Source organism: Aquarana catesbeiana, linkage group LG01 (genome assembly GCF_042186555.1).
Source record: "Aquarana catesbeiana isolate 2022-GZ linkage group LG01, ASM4218655v1, whole genome shotgun sequence".
NCBI classification, from domain to species: Eukaryota; Metazoa; Chordata; class Amphibia; order Anura; family Ranidae; genus Aquarana; species Aquarana catesbeiana.
This window is the reverse complement of record NC_133324.1, coordinates 62,037,599-62,064,152: the sequence shown is the minus strand read 5'-3', so window position 1 is coordinate 62,064,152 and position 26,554 is coordinate 62,037,599. Positions and strand designations below refer to the sequence as shown.

Below are 26,554 nucleotides of genomic sequence, written 5' to 3'. Positions count from 1 at the left end.
ATTGTAATTACTGATTTTGTTGGTCTGTTCTGTGTTTCACTGGCTGCAGGATTGGCTGAAAGATAGTGGGCTGGGAGAGTCCAATCGGGCAGCTGATATTTTATGCAGCCCTAGCGAATCCCTGGGGAGAGGTGCCCAGATGGTGGCTGGGAGGGAGCATAAATACTCTGGGACTTGGAAAGAAGGGTTCTTTTTTGGCAGGAGGAGATCCTGGCCCGGAGGACTGCTGCCCTTCTGGGCAGTCCTTTCATGTGTCTGCTGTTTGAAACCAAAGGCCCCAAAGGGACAACCTGACACGGGGCCCCATGCAGCCAATGCTTCAGTTACAAATGAACACAGTTAGTGATCGGTACAGATCATGCATTGTGTTCATTCAGTAAAGGAAGAGGCTGGTAGATATGACATTTAACAGACGCTTCCCCCACTCTCCACTTTGACGGATCCTATTATGTGTTTGCAGCTGCTGGCATGAGATAGAGGAGGGAAGCCGGAAGCACTGCGGGGTAGGGAGGGCACACAGGGGGGCCTGGGCAGCAGGGGGAAAAGGGAGGGTGATAGGCGTGGATGTGGGGGGGGGGGGGGCGACTACTGGAACCGATCCTCTGTATGCCTCTCTCTGCAGCTGAAAGCCAACAGGAGTGAGAGGAGAAGAAACCAGCTTTCAGCTGCTGCAAATTGGTTACAGTAATTGCCCCCCCCACCGTACCAATCACCCTCCCTGCCCACATCTGATTCACCCTGCTCCTTGGCCCCCCCTGCTGGCTCAGGCCCCATACAGGAGGATCAGTGGTACCCCCTTATCCGTGGTTCTGGTCCCAGCTATGCTAGCTGGGGGGGCCTGTTCTGCCAAAAGTTTGCTGGAGCTGACTGAGGGACTTTCTTTTTGGGATCTGGTCTGGAGAATCGGAAAAGGGGTCTGGAAGATATTAGAAGGAGGCATTCAATTATCCAAGGACGTTAGTGAGTACAGACCGGCATGGGAGATCCCTCAGACTGTGTGCTACTATTATCCCTCCTGTACTAGAGTCAACGTTGCTCAAAGAGGACATTATCTATGGTGTCCTGGTATAGCTCAGCCCAATATATTTGATGCAAGCAAGGATTCTTAGAAGGTTCTTAGGAGGAAGATTAGTGTCCTCAAGTTACTGCTTAATTTTGCTGGAGTATCCCACAGTTACCATCTAACCAAGTTTAGATTTTTGCATCAGAAAAGCATACCCCTAGACCAACAAAGTGAGTGTGACTGTGTACTGGCTCCATGTGCAACTACTGGGAAAGAGCCTAGGGACCTAAACAGTGGCCTCCTATCAGGGTGAGTGCTACAGTCAGAAACCCTGTCAATTTTTTTATGTCTGTGTTCCATAGGGGAGATTTCTCTTCACTTCGGAAGTGGCAGGAAATCTCTGCAACTGAGGAGAAATTCTCGCTTAGACAGTTGTCACCGAAGCATCCATTTTCATTTGAAAATTTCTGCTCACTTCCTGTTCTGGTGATAACTTTGAAATTTGTGTACCATATGTCTCTTCATTTTCTATAATGCTGACAATGGTCACTTAGACCGATAGAAAGAAATCTCCTCAAAAAGACCTATCTCCAGATAGAACCCATCTCCAGAGAGAACCTATCCCAACCCTTCTAAATAATGTTACATTTTTGTTTATTTTATCCTCTGACCTGGTAAAACGGACTTCGCAGATGTTACACATATAAGGCTTTTCTCCTGTATGGGTCCGCATGTGCCTTGGAAGTTTCCCAGCTCCCATGATGACCTTGTGACATATGGGACATTGTTGGGAGGCCTTCGGCTTGATCTTCCTCTCTTCTTCCAAAGGCCATGGGGGAAACATGCCCAGATGTGCCGCACTCAGAAAGCTCAGGTAAGCACTATAATCCATTTCGGCTTTGATCTGCCCAAAATGTTTGGTGGAATGCTCTAGAAACATATCCTTGAAGAAGTCAGTAGGAAACGGTAGAGCAGGGATCTCTACATTCTCCTCCTCCTCTTTAATTTTCCTGTCCTTGATTACAAGATCCAGGGGTCCAGTGTCTACTGGCTGTTCTTGGACTTGAGAGAAGTTCATCAGATCACCATTCCAAAGCTGGGGAAAGAAACCGGGAACAAAATGGGAAATGGGTGGCCTTTTCTCTGCTGTGCTTTTTGGGTAAAGGTTTTCACTCAACAGTGACTTGATTGAAAAGTCTTTAATGGCACTTTGGTGGCCAGAAGAACTGTTGGTGGAAGTGTAATGGGTTGGTAGGTCCTTCTGAGTTTCACGGTAAGATTCCTCAGGTTCATCGGACCCCGGTGGGCTTTGGTTGAAGCTGGTTTCCTGAATATCCATTTGATTTTCCTGGTCAACAAAGTCTTTGGTCTCATCTTCTTCATCATCGTCTTCATCGTCGTCTTCTTCCTTCTCATCATCGTCCTCCTCACCATCTCTTGGCGTCTCCAAGATCTCCAGGCACACGTTGATGATACATTGAATCTCCAACATTTCAGCAGCGTCGAGGATATGTTTAACGTTGGATGTCGTGATAGTGAGCGTGGACGTGTAAGCAAACTCTAATATGGCGGAGAATGCATCTGGCTTGACAAAGTCGATCTCGTAGATGTAAGGCTGGTCCGTCATGGAGCCAGCAGTGAAGAGTTTCTTGAAATATTGACTGCAGGCTGCGAGCACCGACCTGTGCGTCCTGTACTCTTGATCCTGTATGATGAGGATCACATCGCAGAGAAAGCCGTCCTGCCTTTGTTGGTTTAGCCCACATAAGATATCACTGCTGTGGTTCGGGAATGGTATACCGATCAGGTCTTCGTCCGTACTGGCCATGTTCTCATATGTAGTCCTGGAACACAACAGAAATTCAGCGTCAGTATAAAGGCAGATATTTAAAGGGACTGTCAACTGAATCATTTACAATGCTTAAAGTAGAAATACAGACAATTTTTTTTTTCTTGTTTTGGATAGAGTAAGGGTGGGTTATAACCCCTGCCAGAATTTTTTTTCGGGATCTGTGTCCCCTGGTGGAAATTTACCTTTACTTCCTGTTCCATAACCAAATGGGAAGTGAGAGAAAATCCCTACAAATTTAGAGAATTCTCTGGGGCCACCCAGGTCACCAGTACCAAGTGTCCCCCATTGGAAGATTTCGTCTCAAAATTTGGGATTTACTTTTACTTCAACTTTCACTGATAATGGCAAACAGGACAAATACAGATGGCGAATCTCCCTAACAGGGGCACAGACAGCAACACAAATTGACAGGTATTCTAATCCTTCTGCACTCTATCCAAAACTAAAAAAAATGTTTGCCGTTAGTTATACTTTAATGCAAATCTGCACAGAACGGCCACCTTGTAGCAGTATATCTGCTATGATGATTCTGCCATGAAAGCTCTTGGTTAGGCACTTCCTGTTATAGGGTGACAACACCCTGTTGCCTTGATCCTGTGTGGCCCCCCATGTTGTACAAGTACACTTCCTGGTTTGTTATCCTCTGGTAATCTGGCACCCCTTCTAACACTTTACCTATGTCTCCCTGTTGTCCCCTTGTCATATACTGTAGGCCTCCAAAGGAGACCACAACACAGACTTCACGGGCATGGTCCACTGTTGTCACCATCAGGAAATCCTCCCTAAGAAATACCACTCACCCATCACTGGAGTCACATAGACATAAAGTGGCTGCAAAGAGGCATTGGGGTTAAGGTTTAAATCTACTTTAACCCCTTCCCGACCGCCAACCGCAGATGTACTGTGGCAGGTCGGCTCTATTGCGCGAAACGACATACCTCTACGTCATTTCCTGCAATGAACACAGGGGGCTCACTGATTGGACAGAGGTGGAGCCAGTCAGCAGGTCTGGCGGATCTGATGTCCATCCGGCCACCCGCGAACATTCCCCAGAAAGGCAGAACAGCGATCTGCCTATGTAAACAAGGCACATCGCTGTTCTGACAGGGGAAAAGATAAAGCAAGAACACCAATTTCTGTCTTCACCCAGTCAGACCATCCCCCACACAGTTAGCAAGCACCCCCTAGGGACACATTTAACCCTTTGATCGCCCCCTGGTGTTAACCTTTTCCCTGCCAGTGTCATTAGTACAGTAACAGGGCATATTTTACTAATAGTCCATCCAGTTCAACATGTGTCATTGTCTATAATTATTTCCCATATGCCTGTTTGTTGTGTTCTATAAGATGCACGTCCAAGAGTCTCTTAAAAATATCCATACTCCCCGCAAGCCACCACCAATTGTGGAAGAGAGTTCCACATCCTTATTGCCCCGACAGTGAAAAAAATGTCGCTGGTTTCCGAAAAAGTGTCAAAAGTGTCAGTTAGGCATCTGATTTGTCCGCCGCAATGCAGCAGTTCCGCTAAAAACCGCCAAACGCCACCATTACTAGTAAAAGATAAATGAATAAAAATGCCATAAAAATATCCTATAGTTTGTAGACGCGATAACTTTTGCATAAACCAATCAATATACGCTTATTGGCATTTTTTTTTACCAAAAATATGTAGCAGAATATATATTGGCCTAAACTGATGAAGAAATTCGATTTTTAAAAAAAAAAATTTATTGGATAGGTTTTATAGCATAAAGTAAAAAATATTGTTTTTTCTTTTCAAAATTGTCGCTCTGTTTATAGCGGGGAGAAAATAAAAACCGCAGAGCAGATCAAATACCACCAAAAGAAAGCACTATTTGTGGGAAAAAAAAGGACGTCGTTTTTGTTTGGGTACAGCGTCGCACCACCGCGCAATTGTCATTAAGGGGGTTAAAACCTTCCAGGGCTGAAGTGGTTAAACAAGCTGAACTGAAAAATAGGTTTTCTAACTTCGGAAATAATATATAGAAGGGCTAAAGTGTGCCTTTATATAGCCGAATAGATGATGGCCTTCCGGTACGCTGCGGTTTCCTCTCTGGGGCCAGAAATACATTTATTGCTCCTCGTCTTTTGCACAGTGGCTGAATATCGGGGAAGGTTGTAATGTGGAATTTTCACGCTGAGAAAGCTTCATCTTTGCTCATGGAAGATCAATGCGGAGAGCGGACCTTACCGCTATCGTTCCCCTCCTCCCACGCACAGCGGGTGAAAGGAGGACGAGCGGGGGCCATGGGAAAAGAGATGTGCGTAAATATCACACCGCAGCTGCTGGAAGCCACCTCCATCCTACCCACCCCATACACAATGCCAATGTCCTTGACTTCCAAGAACGGTCCCAGTTTTTACCTGTGAAGGTTCTCATCCATCCAGGTATAGCTCTAGTAGTCACATACATTTAACTGGACAATACTGAAGTCTTTTTGTAGCCTATCCAAGCCACTTCTTCAGTTCTAATGATAGGACAATCAACATCTGCCTTGACACATTTCATGGTGATTAAAGTAGAACTTTTTTTTTCATTTTGGATTGAGTAAGGAAGGGTTATAACTGCTGTCAGTTTCTTTTTTTTTGCCATCTGTGTCCCATTGGGGAGATTTCCCTTCACTTCCCATCCCATAGCCAAATAGAAAGCGCAGCCAGGCCACCCTGCCGCAGTATATGTACGGTGGGCAGTCCTGAAGTAGTTAATGGGGGGCACAGACAGAAGCAGACACAGCCTGCTGCAGTGGTAAACTTGATACCAACTTTAATAGGCGGCGAAGGGCATTCAGATAAAAGTGGTCCGGGTGGATCTAGAGCCAACCGATCATTTTTATGGGGCTATGAATGTGTGCACTAACCCCTGCCTGTGGCACCTGCAGTGGTTTTCGGGCTCTCCTGTTCCCCCAGGGAGCCCAGGACTGCAGAAAACTGCATCTACAGTTAGAACAGGAGGTGACTGGGGAACATCCACTCCCACAATATGCCCTGTGACTAATGAACCCAGGTGCAAGGTGTATTATGTCACTTCCAGGTTCACAGCTGTCAGTCCCAGGCTATTATAGCCAAGGATGCAGCTAATCAAGCATGATCTGTGCTTGATTAGCTGCAATTGAGGGATGGTAAGACATAGGGGGTCTAAAATCTCTATGGCTAAAAGCAAATGCCCATGGGACTTTTGAAAGAGTCACGCCCTAAAAGTAACAATTTTACAACATATATATAAAAAATGTGTACATCTTTTTTATTCACATTTCATATGAAAACACTAAAAACAGACAATATGAAGACATTTAAAAAGATGCATAACAAACAATGTATGCTGTACACCAGACACTGATTCCTTCTTGACGCGTTTCATGAAACAAGGATCGCTTCTTCAGGAGTCTCCTGAATCTCCTTTTCTTCTCCTGAAGAAGTGAACTTTGTTTCACGAAACACGCTGAAGGAATCAGTGTCTGGTTTACAGCATACATTGTTTGTTATTCATCTTTTTAAATGTCTTCATATTGTCTGTTTTTAGTGTTTTCATATGAAATGTGAATAATAAAGATGTACACATTTTTTATATACATATATGTTGTAAAATTGTTACTCCTTTTGGGCGTGACTCTTTCGAAAGTCCCATGGGCATTTATTTTTAGGCATAGAGATATACATTTCTGGGGATTGAGTTTCGCCCTCATCTATGCACCATAGCCACGTTTTTATTATAGGGGGTGTAATAGACTTCCAATGTCTTCATAAATAGGGCCTGTCATCTGCCCAATGTTATCACATAGGGGGCTTGTTAGCCCCCTTGTGATAACAATAATATAAAATAATGAAAAAAAATAAGAAACAAAATTATATAAAATAAATAAAAATAAATTAACATTTTTTAAAAGCATCTCCATCACCCCAGTACCCCAATTAAAACACACAGCATAGGGTGAGCACGTGTATATAAACAAAAATTGCACTACATTTGTGAGGTATCATCATGACCATCGGAATTTTAGCAATAATTCTAGGGCCATATTTCACGGTTAACTGTAAACTGATAACCTGTAAATGCTTTTTAAAGTGTCACCTATGGGGACTTTTAGGTGCCGTAGGTTTTTGCATTTTCACAGGCGAGCGTAATTTTAAGTCTTGACGTGTTTGGTATCTATTTACTCGACGCAAACCCATCTTTTATATTTTACCAAAAAATCGGGTATAAAAATTATTTTTAGTGTATTTTTTTCCTGAAAATATTTATTTGATAAATAGCTGTGCAAATATTGTGCTACATAAAAAATGTGTAATTTTCCACCATTTTATTCTCCGGAGTCTCTGCTTTCAGAAAACATATACTTTGTAGGGGGTTTAAAGTAATTTCTAGCAAAAAAAAAAAATGCAGATTTTTAAAATGTTTCCAAAAAATTAAAATATTGCCCCATGTTTCCAAAAAGATAAAATATTGTCCCATGTTTCCAAAAAGATAAAATATTGTCCCATGTTTCCAAAAAGATAAAATATTGTCCCATGTTTCCAAAAAGATAAAATATTGTCCCATGTTTCCAAAAAAATTAAATATTGCCCCATGTTTCCAAAAAATTAAAATATTGCCTTGGTAGAAAAAAAGTTGAAGGTGTTGTTGTAACCAGGGCTGTGGATAAGGGGGTACCACTGGTCCTCCTGTGTGGGGCCCAGGCTTGCAGGAAGGCCCAGGCAACAGGGTGAATCAGATGTAGGCAGGGAGGGTGAATGGTGTGGCATGTATGGGGCTCTCTCTGCAGCAGCTGAAAGCTGGCTTATTTGCCTCTCCCTGCTGTTGGCTTTCAGCTGCTGCAGAGAGAGCAATACAGGGGATTGGTTCCAGTAATTGCCCTCCCTGCCACACCGATCACCCTCCCTGTGCACCATACCTTTCCCCCTGCTGCCCAGGCCCCCCTGTGTGCCCCCCCTACCCTGCAGTGCTTCCGGCTTCCCTCCTCTCCTTCCCGCCAGCAGCTGCAAACACACAATAGGATCCTTCAAGATGGAGCATGAGAGAAGGGTCTGGTAAATATGTAATATTTACCAGCCCCTTCCTTTCCTGAATGAACGCAATGAGCAATCTGTACCAATCACTCAATGTGTTCATTCATAACTGAAGAATTGGCTGTATGGGGCCAAAGGTTGCTACTTTTTCAATTTTTTTCATTAATTTTTTTCCATTATCTTTGAAAATGAAAGTCAAAAGAAAATCCCAAATTTGGGATGTCCCCAGAAGAGTAAAAGAGGTGAAATCTTCCAACGGGGACACTAGTTCTGGTGACCCGGGGGTCCCCAAGGAATTCCCTTAATTTGCAGGGATGTACTCTCACTTCCTGTTTGGCTATGGGACAGGAAGTGAAGGGAAATCTCCACAATGGGATACAGATGGCGAAAAACAAACAAAAAAAAATCTGACAGGGCTTATAACCCTTCCTTGATCAATCACAGGCTGGGGACCTGTAAGTGAAAGTTCAATTTTAAAAGAGAAAGCTCCGGCCCCCTCCCCTGCTAGGCAAGACTGTGCCGTAGGGCAGAGCTCTGTAAATCTCAGAACTGGATGGACAGAATTAGTAATCCTTTTGCAGGCACACCCTAAACTCCCTACCTGTCAGCTAAGCCAGGTTTGGTGACAAAAGACATCTAATGTTTATGAGCCCTTTAATGGTATAAGCGAATACGAGTCATAATCATTGAATTTAAGACGGTCCTGGATGTGGCCATCCAATAGGAAGAAGACATCCGCAGATCAATATTTAATTGAGAATGTGGACAGGATGCTGTATATTCCGTAAATACAGAAAACATTAATTGACAAAGGTGCTGGGCCTGGAGGCACTGCCCTGGTTAACCTTGATATAGTGCCGATCGATACCGCAATAAAAATATCTTAGTCTCCTCTACAATCCTATAAAGACCATGAAAAAAAAAAGTAATTGTTTTGTTAATCTTCAGCTGTGTCATCCTCTGGAGGAACATTCATTGTTACCTCTCAGGCGAACTGCACTTCAACTGACCACCACGTCACTGCGAAAGATCAATTTAATAAAAGCAGAAAACTAGTTATCCAATCAGCACAGATTATGGCACGAGAGACCAGATACATGGGAGGGGGGATTACAAAGACAGAGCGAATGAGGTTTAAATATGGTGGAAAGTTAAAGTAGAACTCCGGCAACAGCTTTCACAAGGGGCCATTAAAAAAGTAGCAGTATGGCTGAATTTTGGCCATAGCACCCCTTTTCAAAAATTATATTCTCCAGCACCATTACAAAGCACCTTACACCCGGTGTCCCCATCAGAGTGCCCCCTTACATCAGGTGTCCCCATCAGAGTGCCCCCTTACAGCAGGTGTCCCCATCAGAGTGCCCCCTTACATCAGGTGTCCCCATCAGAGTGCCCCCTTACAGCAGGTGTCCCCATCAGAGTGCCCCCTTACATCAGGTGTCCCCATCAGAGTGCCCCCTTACAGCAGGTGTCCCCATCAGAGTGCCCCCTTACATCAGGTGTCCCCATCAGAGTGCCCCCTTACAGCAGGTGTCCCCATCAGAGTGCCCCCTTACAGCAGGTGTCCCCATCAGAGTGCCCCCTTACAGCAGGTGTCCCCATCAGAGTGCCCCCTTACATCAGGTGTCCCCATCCACAGCAGGTGTCCCCATCAGAGTGCCCCCTTACATCAGGTGTCCCCATCAGAGTGCTCCCTTACATCAGGTGTCCCCATCAGAGTGCCCCCCTTACATCAGTGTACCCATCAGAGTGCCCCCTTACAGCAGGTGTCCCCAATAGAGTGCCTCCTTACAGCAGGTGTCCCCATCAGAGTGCTCCCTTACATCAGGTGTCCCCATCAGAGTGCCCCCCTTACATCAGTGTCCCCATCAGAGTGCCTCCTTACAGCAGGTGTCCCCATCAGAGTGCCTCCTTACAGCAGGTGTCCCCATCAGAGTGCCTCCTTACAGCAGGTGTCCCCCATCAGAGTGCCTCCTTACAGCAGGTGTCCCCATCAGAGTGCCTCCTTACATCAGGTGTCCCCATCAGAGTGCCTCCTTACATCAGGTGTCCCCATCAGAGTACCCCCTTACAGCAGGTGTCCCCATCAGAGTGCTCCCTTACATCAGGTGTCCCCATCAGAGTGCTCCCTTACATCAGGTGTCCCCATCAGAGTGCTCCCTTACATCAGGTGTCCCCATCAGAGTGCTCCCTTACATCAGGTGTCCCCATCAGAGTGCTCCCTTACATCAGGTGTCCCCATCAGAGTGCCTTCTTACAGCAGGTGTCCCCATCAAAGTGCTCCCTTACATCAGGTGTCCCCATCAGAGTGCCCCCCTTACAGCAGGTGTCCCCATCAGAGTGCCCCCTTACATCAGGTGTCCCCATCAGAGTGCCCCCTTACATCAGGTGTCCCCATCAGAGTGCCCTCTTACATCAGGTGTCCCCATCAGAGTGCCCCCTTGCATCTGGTGTCCCCATCAGAGTGCTCCCTTACATCAGGTGTCCCCATCAGAGTGCCCCCCTTACATCAGTGTACCCATCAGAGTGCCCCCTTACAGCAGGTGTCCCCAATAGAGTGCCTCCTTACAGCAGGTGTCCCCATCAGAGTGCTCCCTTACATCAGGTGTCCCCATCAGAGTGCCCCCCTTACATCAGTGTCCCCATCAGAGTGCCTCCTTACAGCAGGTGTCCCCCATCAGAGTGCCTCCTTACAGCAGGTGTCCCCATCAGAGTGCCTCCTTACAGCAGGTGTCCCCCATCAGAGTGCCCCCTTACAGCAGGTGTCCCCCATCAGAGTGCCCCCTTACATCAGTGTCCCCATCAGAGTGCCCCCTTACAGCAGGTGTCCCCCATCAGAGTGCCCCCTTACATCAGTGTCCCCATCAGAGTGCCCCCTTACATCAGTGTACCCATCAGAATGCCTCCTTACATCAGTGTACCCATCAGAGTGCCCCCTAACATCAGTGTACCCATCAGAGTGCCTCTTTACATCAGGTGTCTCCATCAGAGTGCCTCCTCACATCAGGTGTCCGCATAGCTCCCAACAGTCCCTGATTTAAAAGTGCTGTCCCTGATTTGGAACAAAGTCCCTCTGTTCCAAATGTAAACGGTGATCGCACCACATATGTGAGGTATCGCCGCGAACATTAGAGCGAGAGCAATCATTTTAGCACTAGACCTCCTCTGTAACTCTAAACCGGTAACCTGTAAAGGCTTTTGAAGCGTCACTAATAGAGATTTTTAGGTACCGTAGTTTGGCGCCGCTCCACGGGCCTGGGCAATTTTAAAGCGTGACATGTTGGCAATCTATTTACTCGGCGTAACATCATCTTTTATATTTTAGCAAAAAATTGGGTATTATATAGTGCCTGAAGTGTTCAATGAAGTGTATTTTTTCTTTTTGAAAAACAACTGCCCAAATACCGTGTAAACATGCAGATTAGTGATTAGTGTTTTTGTGGGGGGGGGGGGGGGGGTTTGCTCACATATAATGCTCATACATTTTGGGGGGGGGGGGGGGGTGCGCAGTTTGGCATGTTCTTTCTGGGCTCTAGCCATTTTAAGGCCAGGCCTTTTTCTGACATTTGTTGTTTACGAATAAAAAATCTATATTTTTTTTCTAGAAAATTACTTAATAACAATAGATATGTTTTTTTTTAGCAGAGACCATAGAATAAAATGGCGGTCGTTGCAATATTTTATGTCACACTGTTTCTGTGCAGCGGTCTTTTAAACGCCATGTTTTTTTGGAAAGAAAACACTTTAATGAATTAAAAAAAACAAAAAAAAACAGCAAAGTTAACTCAATTTTATTTTATAATGTGAAAGAAGATGTTACACCGAGTAAATAGATACCTAACATGTCCTGCTTTAAAATTGCAAACACTCGTGGAATGGTGACAAACTATGGTACTTAAAAATCTCCATAGGCGACGCTTTAAATTTTTTTTACAGGTTACCTGTTTAGAGTTACAAAGGAGGTCTAGTGCTAAAATTTTTAGCTAACGATCGCGGCGATACCACACATGTGTGGTTTGAACACCGTTAACATATGCGGGCGCGACTTACGTATGCGTTCACTTCTGCGCGCAAGCTCGGTGGGATGGGGAGCTTTAAAAAAAAATATATATATATATATTATTATTTATTTTACTTTTTTATTTTTACACTGTCCCTTTATTATTTTTTTTTTTATTCCTATTACAAGTAATGTAAACATCCCTTGTAATAGAAATAAGCATGACAGGTCCTCTTTATTAAGAGATCTGGGGTCAAAAAGACATCAGATCTCACATTTAGCCTTAAAAGCAAAAAAAAAAAAAAAAATTTCTTTTTGAAACTTTGACTTTAAAAACAAACAAACATGTCTTTAAGCCCGAGAAACGGAAGTGATGTTGGAGGTCGCTCTGGTCCTCCAAGGGCATATGTAGGCAGGACTGACGAGCAGGATATGATCAACAGCTGAGTAACTGTGGAGAGTTTGGAGCTGTGGAGAGTTAGGGCTGAGCCCTAACAGCATAGAGCCAAGTGGGGGCTATCTTGCCCTCACTCGGCTTTCTGCCTAGCCATCTGTAACACCGGATCGGTTCCGGGTTTACCGACGGCTCCAGTTAGCTCAGAAATGACTGGGAAGTGGCGGGGGGGAGGGGGGCACATCTCCTGCCGCCTATAAAAGTGACCCCGTGGCATATCATCTGCCGGGATCACTTTTATCTGAAAGACGACCGCCTGCTGTAAATAAAGATACCGGGGGTATGGCAGCTAGCTGCTGCCATTCCCCCGGTATTTAACGTCAAAGTCATGACGTACGTTCCCAGTTAGGCGGCCGGCAAGCGGTTAGATGACCTTGTCCCGGCACTGGTTGGAGTTCACCTTTAAATATCCTTTTGTGAGTCAACTGGCCCTTTAAATAAGCACAAATCTGTCAGCGAACGATTTCCACAGACCGATAAAAATCAATGTTTGAAACGCTAAATCGATAACCAATATGGTAACGGGGGGGGGGGAGTATTATCAGTGAGTGTGCGAGCCATTGACCTTACAAGCAATCCTCATTTGTTTCCAATGAATTGAGATCTGTGTTCAGGTAAAAATAATACATGCATTTTTTTTTTGCACTGCGTGTCACCGATCGATCTCCTTGAAACGCATCGGTTTTAATAATTCTTTGCGTGCTGTTTTGCTGCCGCTCGGTGTCTTGGCTGAAGGGTACGGCAAGAACAGGAGATGATATTAAATGCCCAGCACAGCCAGGAGGAGGAGGAGGAGGAGGAGGAGGAGGCGGTGGAGCCGAGACAGGCAGAGACAGGAGGAACTGGGGGGGTCAGCCATTAACCCTCCGCCTGCCAGCGCCCTCCGTGCCAGTACAGGGCGCGTCCACCTTCACTCAACACTGTGCGCCATTCCATAGAATGGATTCAAGGATATGTGTATACCCCGCAATCCACTCCCTTTTGTGTTATCTGTTATACCATTGAAAGTGTTTTGTTATACCTGTGTGATGTAAAAAATATATATGTATCTGTTGATCCTGCCAGAAATCCTGTAAGCTGATATCTTCCTGTGTTCTCTGCCTGTGCCGACTGTTATCAGTTAGCAATGTGCTCAGTTCACCGTGAGGACTACAGAACCCCCCCAACCCTGGGGGAGGTGTTCTGTAGTCCCAGCACACTTCTTATCCTAGGGCGGGGGTCCCCAAGTTATGTCCTGCATGCTAAACCCGGTCCGTTGCAGGATTTTATATGGCCCACAGCTAGGATCATTTCTGCTCACACAGGTCTTCAGGTCAGCCTATGGCATCCATTTTCTCTCCAACATCCACAACAACCCCCCTGCACTGTCTAGAGTAGGTTCCCCAGGAGGCACAGTGATGGGGACCCTGATGTAAGAGGGGACTCTGATGGGGGCCCTGATGTAAAGGGAGACTCTAATGGGGACCCTGATGTAAGGGGGTAATCTGATTGGGACCCTGATGTAAGGGAGGACTCTGATGGGGACCCTGATGTAAGGGGGGACTCTGATGGGGACCCTGATGTAAGGGGGTAATCTGATTGGGACCCTGATGTAAAGGGGGACTCTGATGGGGACCCTGATGTAAGGGTAGACTTTTATGGGACCCTGATGTAAGGGGGTAATCTGATTGGGACCCTGATGTAAGGGGGGACTCTGATGAGGACTGCATAGCTCTGAGGAAGAGGGGACATTCCCCTCGAAACGCGTTAGCGGATTGCAGCGTCTGTGCGTTCCTCCACGACCCCTGGAAGGTTCCGCTCATTCCAAATCGCAGACTGTATACCGGTGCGATTTTATGTTGTGCCTCCTCCACCAATCGCCTGTGAGTTATTTCCTTTATTATTTTTTATCAAATAAATGTTTTAAAAGTTAATGCACTAGGCTGGTGCGCTTTTGTCTTCTTTTTATTTCGACTCTGATGAGGACCCTGTTGTAAAAGGGGAATTTGATGGGGATTTTAATGGGGACCCTGAAGTAAGGGGGTAATCTGATTGAGACTCTGATGTGTGTGTGGGGGGGGGGGCTCTGATGTAATTGGAGACTCTTAATATAAGGGGAATGCTGAAGGGGACCTCAATGTAAAGGTGCCTCAGATGTAAGGAGGCCTTTGATGGGGACCTTAATGTAAGGGGAGTTTTGATGTAAAGGGTACTTTGGTATAAGGGATCCTGATGTAAGGAGGACCCTGATGGGGAATTTGATGTAAGGGGGTTTTTGATGTAAAGGGTACTCCGATATTGATCCAGATGTATGGGGGATTCTAATGTACAGTGCCCTAAAAAATTATTCTTACCCCTTGAAATTTTACACATTTTTTCATGTTACAACCAAAAACGTAAATATATTTCATGTGATGGACCAACAGAAAATGGAACATAATTGTAAAGTGGAAGGAAAATGATAAATGGTTTTCAACATCTTACAAATAAATATCTGAAAAGTGTGGTGTGCATTTGTATTCAGCCCCCTTTACTCCGATACCCCCAACTAAAATCTAGTGGAACCAATTGCCTTCAGAAGTCACCTAATTAGTAAACAGAGTCCACCTGTGTGTAATTTAATCTCAGTATAAATACAGCTGTTCTGTGAAGCCCACAAGGGTGTGTTAGAGAACCTTAGTGAACAAACAGCATCATGAAGGCCAAGGAACACACCAGACAGGTCAGGGATAACGTTGTGGAGAAGTTTAAATCAGGGTTAGGTTTTAAAAAAATATCCCAAGCTTTGAAATCTCACGGAGCACTGTTCAATCCATCATCCGAAAATGGAAAGAGTATGGCACAGCTGCAAACCTACCAAGACATGGCCGTCCACCTAAACTGACAGGCCGGGCAAGAAGAGCATTCATCAGAGAAGCAGCCAAGAGGCCCATGGTAACTCTGGAGGAGCTGCAGAGATCCACAGCTCAGGTGGCAGAATCTGTCCACAGGATAACTATTAGTCGTGCTCTCCACAAATCTGACCTTTATGGAAGAGTGGCAAGAAGAGAGACATTATCGAAAGAAAGCCATAAGAAGTCCTGTTTGCAGTTTGTGAGAAGCCATGTGGGGGACACAGCAAACTTGTGGAAGAAGGTGCTCTGGTCAGATGAGACCAAAATTGAACTTTTTGGCCTAAAAGCAAAACGCTATGTGTGGTGGAAAACTAACACTGCACATCACCCTGAACACACCATCCCCACTGTGAAACATGGCGGTGGCAGCATCATGTTGTGGGGATGATTTTCTTCAGCAGGGACAGGGAAGCTGGTCAGAGTTGATGGGAAGATGGATGGAGCCAAATACAGGGAAATCTTAGAAGAAAACCTGTTATGCTGTGTACACATGATCGGACATTCCAACAACAAAATCCATGGATTTTTTCCGACTGATGTTGGCTCAAACTTGTCTTGCATACACACGGTCACACAAAGTTGTCGGAAAATCTGATCGTTCTGAACGCAGTGACGTATAACACGTACGTCGGGACTATAAACGGGGCAGTAGCCAATAGCTTTCGTTTATTAATTTATTCTGAGCATGCGTGGCACTTTGTGCATCGGATTTGTGGACACACGTTTGGAATATCCAACAATGGATTTTGTTGTCGGAAAATTTTATAGCAAGCTCTCAAACTTTGTGTGTCGGAAGGTCCTATCACACATTTTCCATCGGAAAATCCTATCGTGTGTACAGGGCATTAGAGTCAGCAGAGGTTCCCCTTCTAGCAGGACAATGACCCTAAACATACAGCCAGAGCTACAATGGAATGGTTTAGATCAAAGCATATTCAGGTGTTAGAATGGCCCAGTCAAAGACCTAAATCCAATTGAGAATCTGTGGCAAGACTTGAAAATTGCTGTTCACAGACACTCTCCATCAAATCTGACAGAACTTGAGCTATTTTGCAAAGAATAATGGGCAAAAATGTCACTGTCTAGATGTGCAAAGCTGGTAGAGACATCCCCAAAAAGACTTGCAGCTGTAATTGCAGTGAAAGGAGGTTCTACAAAGTATTGACTCCGGGGGGCTGAATACAAATGTACACCACACTTTTCACATATTTATATGTAAAAGATGTTGAAAACCATTTATCATTTTCCTTCCACTTCACAATTATGTGCCACTTTGTGTTGGTCTATCACATAAAATCCCAATAAAATACATTTACGTTTTTAGTTGCAACATGACAAAATGTGAAAAGTTTCAAGAGGTATGAATACTTTTTCAAGGCACTGTAAGGGGGGCTCTGATGTAAGAAGGGCTCTGATAAGAATTTTGATGTAAGGGTAGACTCTGATTGGGACTTTGATACTCTGATGGGGACTCCAATGTAAAGGGGGCTCTGCTGTAGGAAGAACTATGATGGAGCATTGATGTAGGGGTGTTGATGTAAGGGGGACCCTGATAGGAATTGTGATGTAAGGGTGCATATTTCCAGCACTGATCACTATTTGTGTCACTGGTTGCCATAAAGTGTCAGTTAGTGTCAGATTGTCCAGCCATTTCACTGCTATTACTAATATAAAATAAATAAAAATTCCATAAATATGTCCCATAGTTTGTACACTACATAACTTTTGCACAAACCAATCAATATACGTTTTTTTGGGATTTTTTTTTTACCAAAAATATGTAGCAGAATACATATTGGCCTAAATTGATGAAGAAATTTGTTTTTGTTTTTTATTTATTGGATGTGTTTAATAGCAGAATGTAAAAAATATTTTTTTGTTTAAAAAAAAAAAAAAAAATAGTACACCTTTGTGTACTACAGACCCCCTCTCCCTCCCCAGGGGAAGGTGTTCTGCAGTCCCAACACACTTCCTGTCCTAAGGTGACAACACTGCCCTTCCATAGATGCAGTTAGCGAATGTTGTCACCCAAGGACAGGAAGTGTTTTTTTTTTTTATTAGCAGGATCACCATGGGAAAATTGAAGGAATAAAAAAACGTAAAACAAGAAAACGAATGCGGCCACCACATCTGAGGACTATCTACAATCAGTCCTTTGGTTTGACTGGTTGAATGATTGAGAGCCCAGATTGGTTTTATTTTTTTCCTGACAATGTTGTCATGAGTGTTTTTTTTTATTTTTGGTGTGGTGAAGGTTTGACTTATTCTTTTTTTATATACATATTGGAAATTTTTGTACTAATACATTTTGCTTGATACATATGCTGCAGTGAGTTTCCTTTAAGATAGACCCTTTTTTTTCAACTCTGGTACTTTTGAACCGTAGGTGAATTTTTTTGTAACCTGTTGATCCTGCCAGAAATGCTGTACCCGTGTCACTTCCTGTGAGCAGAACAGACAGCAAAAACAATGTTATTTTCTTTTATAAACTACTAATACCATCAGCCCCCATGTAATGGATAGGAACAAAAAGCTGACATGCTCGAAGTCCAACCTGGGTGACAACCACAGCTCCCTCCATAGATACAGTGGGGGCAGTGAGCGTAGCCAGTCAGGGACAGGAAGTATGGTTGCCATCTCATCCCTTTAAACCCGAACACACATTAATTACACAGGTTCTGTGGCTGATTAAGGTGGTAATTAAACTCACTTGGTGCCTCATCTGCATTTAATTAGCCTCAGAACCTGTGTAATTCAAAGGTGTTCGGGTTTAAAGGGATGAGGTGGCAACTCTAACAGGAAGTGTGTTATTACCCTGTTTCCCCGAAAATAAGACCTAGCGTGATTGTCGGTGATGGCTACAATATAAGCCCTTCCCCCCAAATAAGCCCTAGTTAAAGTCTTTGTAGGTCTTATTTTCAGGGTAGGGCTTATTTTCGGGCAAACAGGGTAGGGCTTATTTGGGGGGTAGGGCTTATATTGTTTTCGGGGGAAACAGGGTACATATAAAGGAAAAAGCCCTAAGAATTAAAACTAATGCAACCACCACATCTAAAGACTGGTATGCTGTAATATTTTACAATTTTTGTTTTTGGAGTTAGATATGGGGGTTTTCCTTGCTCTGCAGGTCCTCAGCTACTTCTTCCTCTCCAGCAAGGAGAACAGTGAGCAGCACAGCAGTGAGATCACCAAATCTCACTCCTAATCTCTTGAGCTCGGTAGTCAGAGGCAGCAGTGCCTTAGGTGATCTCACATTACAGATATACAAGCTCAAGGCACAGGACTTGCACTGGTTAGCCACAATTAAAGCTAAAACGTTTCTTTTCATTTTGGATGGTGTAGGGAATGGTGAAAAATCCTGCATTTGTTTTTGGTTTTTTTCATCTGTGGGGATTAATTCCTTCACTTCTTGCTTTGTAGACACAACAGGAAGTGGGAGTGTACTCTCAGTTTGTTTCCCTCTAGTGACATTTTTGGTGTTGTTCTCACTTTCAACCACTAGATGTCCCCATGTGCCTTTATGTTGTTTAAAGGGGAACCTCACTCAGATTTTTTTGTACTAAACTTTTTTTTCTTTTTTCCTCTTTTTTTTCATTTTTTTTTTACATTTATTTAGTTACGTCCTGGCAAATGACCACTTAAAGCCCAGGATGTTTTAAAACAGCCGTAGGACGCAAAGTGGCTAAAGGTTGGCACAGATATCCTTATACCATCAGTTAATATGCTTTAATACTTAACTTTAATTTACAATAATTTATTTTTTTTAATTAAAACTTGAATAACATAAATATTTAATACTATAACTTTCTAAATATTATAATACTTTTAATATTACATGAAGTTATACCTCCTGTGCTGTTTGTCAGGGGACGGCGGCCTTCACTGCCCTTGTGGCAAACAATTTCTCCATGTCTATTGGCCCAGACAGGGGCATGCTACCTCCTTCATGTTAAAATGAAGATTTTGGGCCGGAAGATTACTTAAACCCCCCAAAATATTCTATATTTTCTGAAAGCAGACACCCTATAGAATAGAAGGGTGGCAGTTGACTTATTTGTTATATTACTTGATGTTAACACAGGTTTGGCCTCACCATTGGCTCCCATCTTATGGACACACAGAGTGGGGCTTGGGAGCAAGCACGCACCAGTGCCCCCATAGCAAGCGGCTTGCTATGGGGGCACTGAGGGAAGAGGAGGAGCCAGGAGTTACGGCGGGGGACCCGAGAAGAGGGGGAGCCAGGAGCACCGGCGGGGGGAACTGAGAAGAGGAGGAGCCAGGAGGGCCAGCGGGGGACTTAAGAAGAGGAGGAGCCAGGAGCCCCAGCAGGGGACCTGAGAAGAGGAGGAGCCAGGAGCGCCAGCGGGGGACCCGAGAAGAGGAGAAGCCAGGAGCACCGGCGGGGCATCTGAGAAGAGGAGGAGCCAGGAGGGCCGGCAGGGGACTTGAGAAGAGGAAGAGCCACGAGCGCCGGCGGGGGACAAGAGAAGAGGAGGAGCCAGGAGCGCCGGGGGGGGGGACCCGAGAAGAGGAGGAGCCAGGAGGGCCGGCGGAGGACTTGAGAAGAGGAGGTGCCAGGAGCGCCAGTGGGGGACTTGAGAGGAGGAGGAGCCAGGAGCACCAGTAGGGAACCCTAGAAGAGGAGGAGCCAGGAGCACTGGCAGGGGACCCGAGAAGAAGAGAAGCCAGGAGCACCAGTGGGGGATCTCAGAAGAGGAGGAGTCAGGAGGGCCGGCAGGGGACTCGAGAAGAGGAGGAGCCAGGAGCGCCGGTGGGGGACTTGAGAAGAGGAGGAGCCAGGAGCACCAGTAGGGGACCCTAGAAGAGGAGGGGCTAGGAGCGCTGGCAGGGGACCTGAGAAGAAGAGAAGCCAGGAGCGCCGGTGGGGGATCTCCGAAGAGGAGGAGCCCGGAGGGCCGGCAGGGGACTCGAGAAGAGGAGGAGCCAGGAGCGCCAGCGGGGGACTTGAGAAGAGGAGGAGCCAGGAGCACTAGCGGGGGGACCTGGGAAGAGGAGAAGCCAGGGGGCCAGCGTGAGACCTGAGAAGAAGAGGACCAGGGCTGCTCTGTGCAAAACCATTACACAAAGCAGAACAAGTATGAGATGTTAGTTATTTAAAAAATAATAATTTCAATAATTAAAATTCAATATCAGTCTGTTGTTTCTTTCAACAGAACAAGCTCTCCGGACGAATGTATCAGTTTACAGGGATGAGACAAACCATTTAACACTGACGGAGGTTCTTACAGTGATCAGTGATGCCCTTACTTAAGATGGCCATGGCTAGAAATGCTAGGGGGGTGTTTTTCAGTCATTTCTCAGTAAAATAAACCATGGAGATTTAGATGGATGGGGGAGTTTTCTTTGAATATTAAAAATTAAATAAATAGTGATCAAGCAAACATTGCTCTTCGTTAGCTTCGGGAGTGGAAGAAAAACCATTCAAAGTGAGGAAAATCTCTGGTTGTCTAGTTTAAAAAAAAAAAAAAAGGTTTTGCCTTTAGTTATAGTTATACTTTAAAGCATATCTTCACTTCATCTAAGCACCACAAACCAAAAATACTATTTGATTTATTTTTAGCCACTTGCTTACCTTAGCACTTTTACCCCCTTTCTGCCTAGACAATTTTCAAGTTTCAGCGCTGTCACACTTTGAATGACAATTGCGCGGTCATACAACACTGTACCCAAATGACATTTTTATAATTTTTTTTCACACAAATAGAGCTTTCTTTTGGTGGTATTTGATCACCACTGGATTTTTTATTTTTTGCTAAACAAACAAAAAACAACCGAAAATCTAGAAAAAACAAAAACAAAAAAAAAAATTTTCATAGTTTTGTTATAAAATTTTGCAAATAGGTGATTTTTCTCCTTCACTGATGTGCGCTAATGAGGCTGCACTGATAGGCTGCACTGATAGGCTGCACTGATGGGCTGCACTGATGAGGCAGCACTGGTGCGCACTGATCAGGAGGCACTGATGAGGAGGCACTGATGGGCACTGATGAGGTAGAACTGATGGGCACTGATGAGGCAGCACTGGTGCGCACTGATCAGGAGGCACTGATGAGGCTGCACTGATGGGCACTGATAGGTGGCACTGATGGGCACTGATGAGGCAGCACTGATATGCACTGATCAGGAGGCACTGATGGGCACTGATAGGTGGCACTGATGGGCACTGATGAGGCAGCACTGGTGCACACTGATCAGAAGGCACTGATGAGGCGGCACTGATGGGCACTGATAGGTGGCACTGATGGGCACTGAAGAGGCAGCACTGGTGCGCACTGATCAGGAGGCACTGATGGGGTGGCACTGATGGGCACTGATGAGGAGGCACTGATGGGCACTGATCAGGAGGCACTGATGGGCACTGATCAGGAGGCACTGATGTGGCTGTACTGATAGGTGGCACTGAAGGGCACTGATAGGCAGCACCAATAGGCGGCACTGATAAGTGGCACTAATGGGCAGCACTGATGGGCACTGATAGGCAACACTGATGGTAAGGCACTGATGAGCACTGATTGGCAGCACTGATGGCAGGGGCGTAACTACCACCATAGCGACCCAGTCGCTATGGGGCCCGCAGCCGAGTGGGGCCCAGTGAGGATAAGAGCACCGCCGGAACAGTCTCCCAGCCAGGGGAAGAGAGGAAAGGAAGAGGTGAGCTGTCCGTATCAGCAGAGAGCTGAATTGCCCGATGTAATAGCTTTCATTAGAACTTCCAGTGTTCCCGGGGCTCACGTCACATAGCTCCACCTTTTGGCCCAGTGCCACTGCTTTTGATAGACAGAACGCCAATCCAATGCGGGACATGTGACGTCATCAAAGGCGTCGGGCCAAGAGGTGGGGCTATGTGACGATGAGCCCCGGGAACACAGGAAATTCAAATGAAAGCTATTACAGCGGGCAATCCCGCTCTCTGCTGATCCGGGTGGCTTGCCTCTTCCTCTGCATAGGTGGGGCTGCATGGGGCACAGGCAGACCAGGCTGTATGTGGCACAGGTCACGCTGCATTGACACTAGGGCAGCTGTGGGGGGGGGGGGGGGGCTGTTTGCAGGGGGGCCCCATACAACATTTTGCTATGGGGCCCTGCTATTTCTAGTTACGCCCCTGACTGATGAGCACTGATAGGTTGCACTGGTGGGCACTGCTTAGCAGCAGTGGCTGTTGGTGTGTGGGACCGATGTCCCATTAAAACAAGTCGGTAGTCGGCTTGTTTTTTCACCTCATGCTGTCAGCGGGAGGAAAAGAAAAGCAGATTACCAGCTTCTGTTTACATCATGTGATCAACTGTCATTGGCTGACAGCTGATCATGTGGGAAAGGGCCTGGATCGACCCTTTACTCCGATCTGTGATCAGCCGAGTCCCAAGGACTCAGTGATCAAAGAGCACGCTCCTGCGCACAGGAGGATGTCTATGTACAGCAAGTGGTTCTTATTAAACTCCCGCATTCATCCCATCAATATTGCCACGACCATTTCTGGCTGTGGCCATCTTGAGTAAGGGCAGATGATTCATGTAGCATTTACTTCCTGGAATCTAGCTGCCCTTAGCTCAAGCATGCATGCAGGAGGGTGTGCTTAGCTGAGAAAACCCCTCCTCCTCTCCTCCCCTGCTGAAGACTTCTGGGATGTATTACATCATTTGCCTAGGCAAGAAACCAGGAAGTAACTGAAGAAATGTAGAAAAAATATAAATAATATATATATTATATATATTATATATAAATATAATATACTTTCGTAACTATTTACTAATGCTAGCAGCATAAGGATTACAAATAGTCAATGTTGATTGGAAGAGTGAAGTTCCACTTTAAGGACTCTGTGGAAGATCCGATTGGGTGCTTTTAGTTCTGGTTTCCACACTGAGCGGAGTCTGTGCAGCACTTTCCCCCCAGCCCTCCTTGGAGGACTTCCCACCCTCCCCTCTGTCACCGGGCCAGGGGAAGTTTCTATTTTCGTACAATGTGTCACTAGCAAAGCCAGCTTCTCGGGGAAAAACAAAGAGGCCAGCGCTCTCGTCCTGACAGCACACTGACACGCAACAAAAAAAAAAAAAGTGACGCCAACGGCGCAGCGCTGCAAACACCCACCTGACCGTTCCATCTGGAGAACGTCTCCAGACAAAACGTTTTTTCCCTGGCCCCGACCCCAGATAACGATAACTATTCCATACCTTGGCATCTACATGAAAGTTTCTCTCCCCATCGCCCGGCAGGACGCAGCGGCTTGGCGTTCATGGAGCGCAGCTCCTCAGCAGCCTGCGATAGGTCCCTGTAGATGGAGCTTCAGACACGCTGGAATTTTTTTTTGGCTGGCAGCGTTGTCACACCAGCCTCTCCCCCCTCCACGTGATATTAGGAGGTGAGGAGACCCAGCCTAGTGTCTTCATTCAGCACGCCGAAATTCGGGCCAAGAGCTGCTGGCGCACATTTCCAGCGGCATAATTAAAAAATGCAGACGGCCCCCGGATTAACCCTTAGACTCGGATCACACTGCTGCGACTTGGGATCCGACTTGTGAGACCCCTGAGTCGCATGACATGTGAAATCCCATGTTAGTCAATGAGAGCGGTCTTGAAGTCGCTCCGACTTTGGAAAAGGTTCCTGTACTACTTCAAGGCGACTTCTCTCCCACGTCTATTCTATACTTCTATCAAAGTAGTACTCAAGTCGGCAGGAAGTCGCCTGGCAAAGTCGTACCACAAGTCGTGCGACTTTCAGGTTGCGGCGGTGTGAACCGACACTTAAACTTTGCATTAGTATAAGGAAGGACTGGAACCTCTGTCAGGTTTTCATTGCCATTTAGTCAGCGTGGAAACTTAGTGGTTAGTGGTCTCCAGTCTGTATCCTGGTCCGAACACTATCCGCATGGAGTTTGCATGTGATTGTACAATCTCCTTTAGATCCATGTAGTGCAAGGGCCTGCCTGATTCACTACAAACTGAATGGATGTCTGCGTGTGTCCTCATATTATACAGGTTTGGTAAATCTAAAGGAGATTGTACAATCAGGTTGTGTAGTGTGTGGCCAGGCCTAAGGTGATCATACCCTATCAATCTGATTGTACAATCTCCCTTCGCTCTACCATCAACTATATAGTGCACGGCCTGCCTGGCTGTATAAATAATGAATTTTATAGGTGTGTCCTCCTATTATGCTTTGTTAAATCTAAAGGAGATTGTGCAATCTGATTGTATAGGGCAGTGATTGCGAATCTTGGCACCCCAGATGTTAGGAAGTTTTGAGAAAAAATCCTGGACAGCCGCACTCAAAATAATTTTCGCCTTTATTGAATAAAAATCAACAAAAATACATGCCACAGCAGAACCTGCAGGAAACGTGACGCGTTTCATACTATAAACAGTGCTTAATCATAGCTATGATTAAGCACTGTTTGTAATATGAAACGTGTCAAGCGTCAAACGTGCACAGCTGTCAAGGATTTTTTCTCAAAACTTCATTGCTATAAGCATTGCTGGCACCTGTGGCTTCCAGCCTGGAGGAGAGGTCTGTCCCTGATTGAGCTTCCTAGAGCGGTGATATTTCTCTTTCTGCTACCCCAGATGTTTTGGAATTACATTTCTCATGATGCTCAACTACACGGCAGAGTGCATGAGGATAATGGGAAATGTAGTTCCAAAACATCCGGGGTGCCAAGGTTCGCCATTACTGGTATAGGGTATGGTCACCTTAGGCCTGACCACATGCTACACAACCTGATTGTACAATCTCATTTAGATTTACCAAACTTGTATAATACGAGGACACACACAGACATCCATTCAGTGTGTGGTGAATCAGGCAGGTCCTTGCTCTACATAGATCTAAAGGAGATTGTACAATCAGATTGTGGAGTGTATGCCAGCTTTAGTCTCAGAATACCAAGGTTGCCAACAGTCCCAATTTGCACGGGACACACCCAGACCTGGACACTGATCTGATTTCCAGGAATGTCGCGGGAAAATCGGGACTGTTGGCAACTATGGTATTCTGAGACTAAAGCAAAATCCTGAAAATCCGTCTCTGTCCTGGACATCAGGCAAACCCAGATCCCTACTCCGGCTCCCCCAGCAGCAAAGCTGTTCAGCAGCTCAGTATTAGGCACTCGAGGAAGTCAGGTGGAGCCTGCCTCGCAGTGTGATTAGGTGGGACACGTGAGGGGGCATGGCCAGCACACCTTGAGTCTGACCAGGGGCAGCATGCGTGTGAGGAAGGAGCAGGCTGCAGCAACACTAAAACCCAACCAAAGGTAAATTAGTGCTTACTCCAGCTGTGGCTGAGAGCGGGGCCTGGCGGGAGGGTGAGGGGAGCCTGGGCTGAGGAGAAATACCAAATACCACAGCAGGGCCCGCCTATTGGTTGTTAGAAACCTGGGGTTCTCGTAATGGGGGCCAGGAGAGAACAGTAATGGGGGGCCAGGAGAGAACAGTAATGGGGGGCCAGGAGAGAACAATAATAGGGACCAGGAGAGAACAGTAATGGAGGACCAGGAGATAACAGTAATGGGGGGCCAGGAGAGAACAGTAATGGGGTGCCAGGAGAGAACAGTAATAGGGACCAGGAGATAACAGTAATAGGGACCAGGAGAGAACAGTAATGGGGTGCCAGGAGAGAACAGTAATAGGGACCAGGAGAGAACAGTAATAGGGACCAGGAGAGAACAGTAACGGAGGACCAGGAGAGAACAATAATAGGGGCCAGGAGGGATTAGTAATGGGGGGCCAGGGGAGAACAATAATGGGGGGCCAGGAGGGAACAGTAATGGGGGCCAGGGGAGAACAATAAAGGGGGGCCAGGAGGAAACAGTAATGGGGGGCCAGGAGAGAACAGTAATGGGGCCAGGAGAGAACAGTAATAGGGGCCAGGAGGAAACAGTAATGGGGGGCCATGAGAGAACAGTAATGGGGCCAGGAGAGAACAGTAATAGGGGCTAAGGAGGGTACTGTAATGGGGGCCAGAAGAAAACAGTAATGGGGTGCCAGGAGAGAACAGTAATATGGACCAGGAGAGAACAGTAATGGAGGACCAGGAGAGAACAGTAATGGGGGGCCAGGGGAGAACAATAATGGGGGGCCAGGGGGGAACAGTAATGGGGGCCAGGGGAAAACAATAATGAGGGGCCAGGAGGGAACAGTAATGAGGGGCCAGGGGAGAACAGTAAGGGGGGGCCAGGGGAGAACAGTAATGGAGGACCAGGAGAAAACAGTAATGGGGCCAGGAGAGAACAGTAATAGGGGGCCAGGGAAGAACAATAATGGGGGGCCAGGAGGGAACAGTAATGGGGGCCAGGAGGGAACAGTAATGGGGGGCCAGGAGAGAGCAGTAATGA

The 26,554-nt window shown here is 46.0% G+C and overlaps 1 protein-coding gene across 4 annotated transcripts in view; it reads right to left on the bottom strand.

The window, feature by feature from the left end:
- The window catches only part of ZBTB7C (zinc finger and BTB domain containing 7C), a 317,489-nt gene that overhangs the window by 20,021 nt on the left and 270,914 nt on the right, over positions 1–26,554 (bottom strand). For 3 of the 4 annotated variants that reach the window (XM_073619312.1, XM_073619285.1, XM_073619302.1), the window contains exon 2: positions 1,675–2,847. In XM_073619312.1, coding sequence (XP_073475413.1) covers positions 1,675–2,831 — 1,157 coding nt within the window. In that variant the 5' untranslated portion in view covers positions 2,832–2,847. Of the gene's footprint in view, positions 1–1,674; positions 2,848–23,399; positions 23,571–26,554 lie in introns of those variants that run through there. The other variant, XM_073619295.1, reaches the window with a different exon arrangement.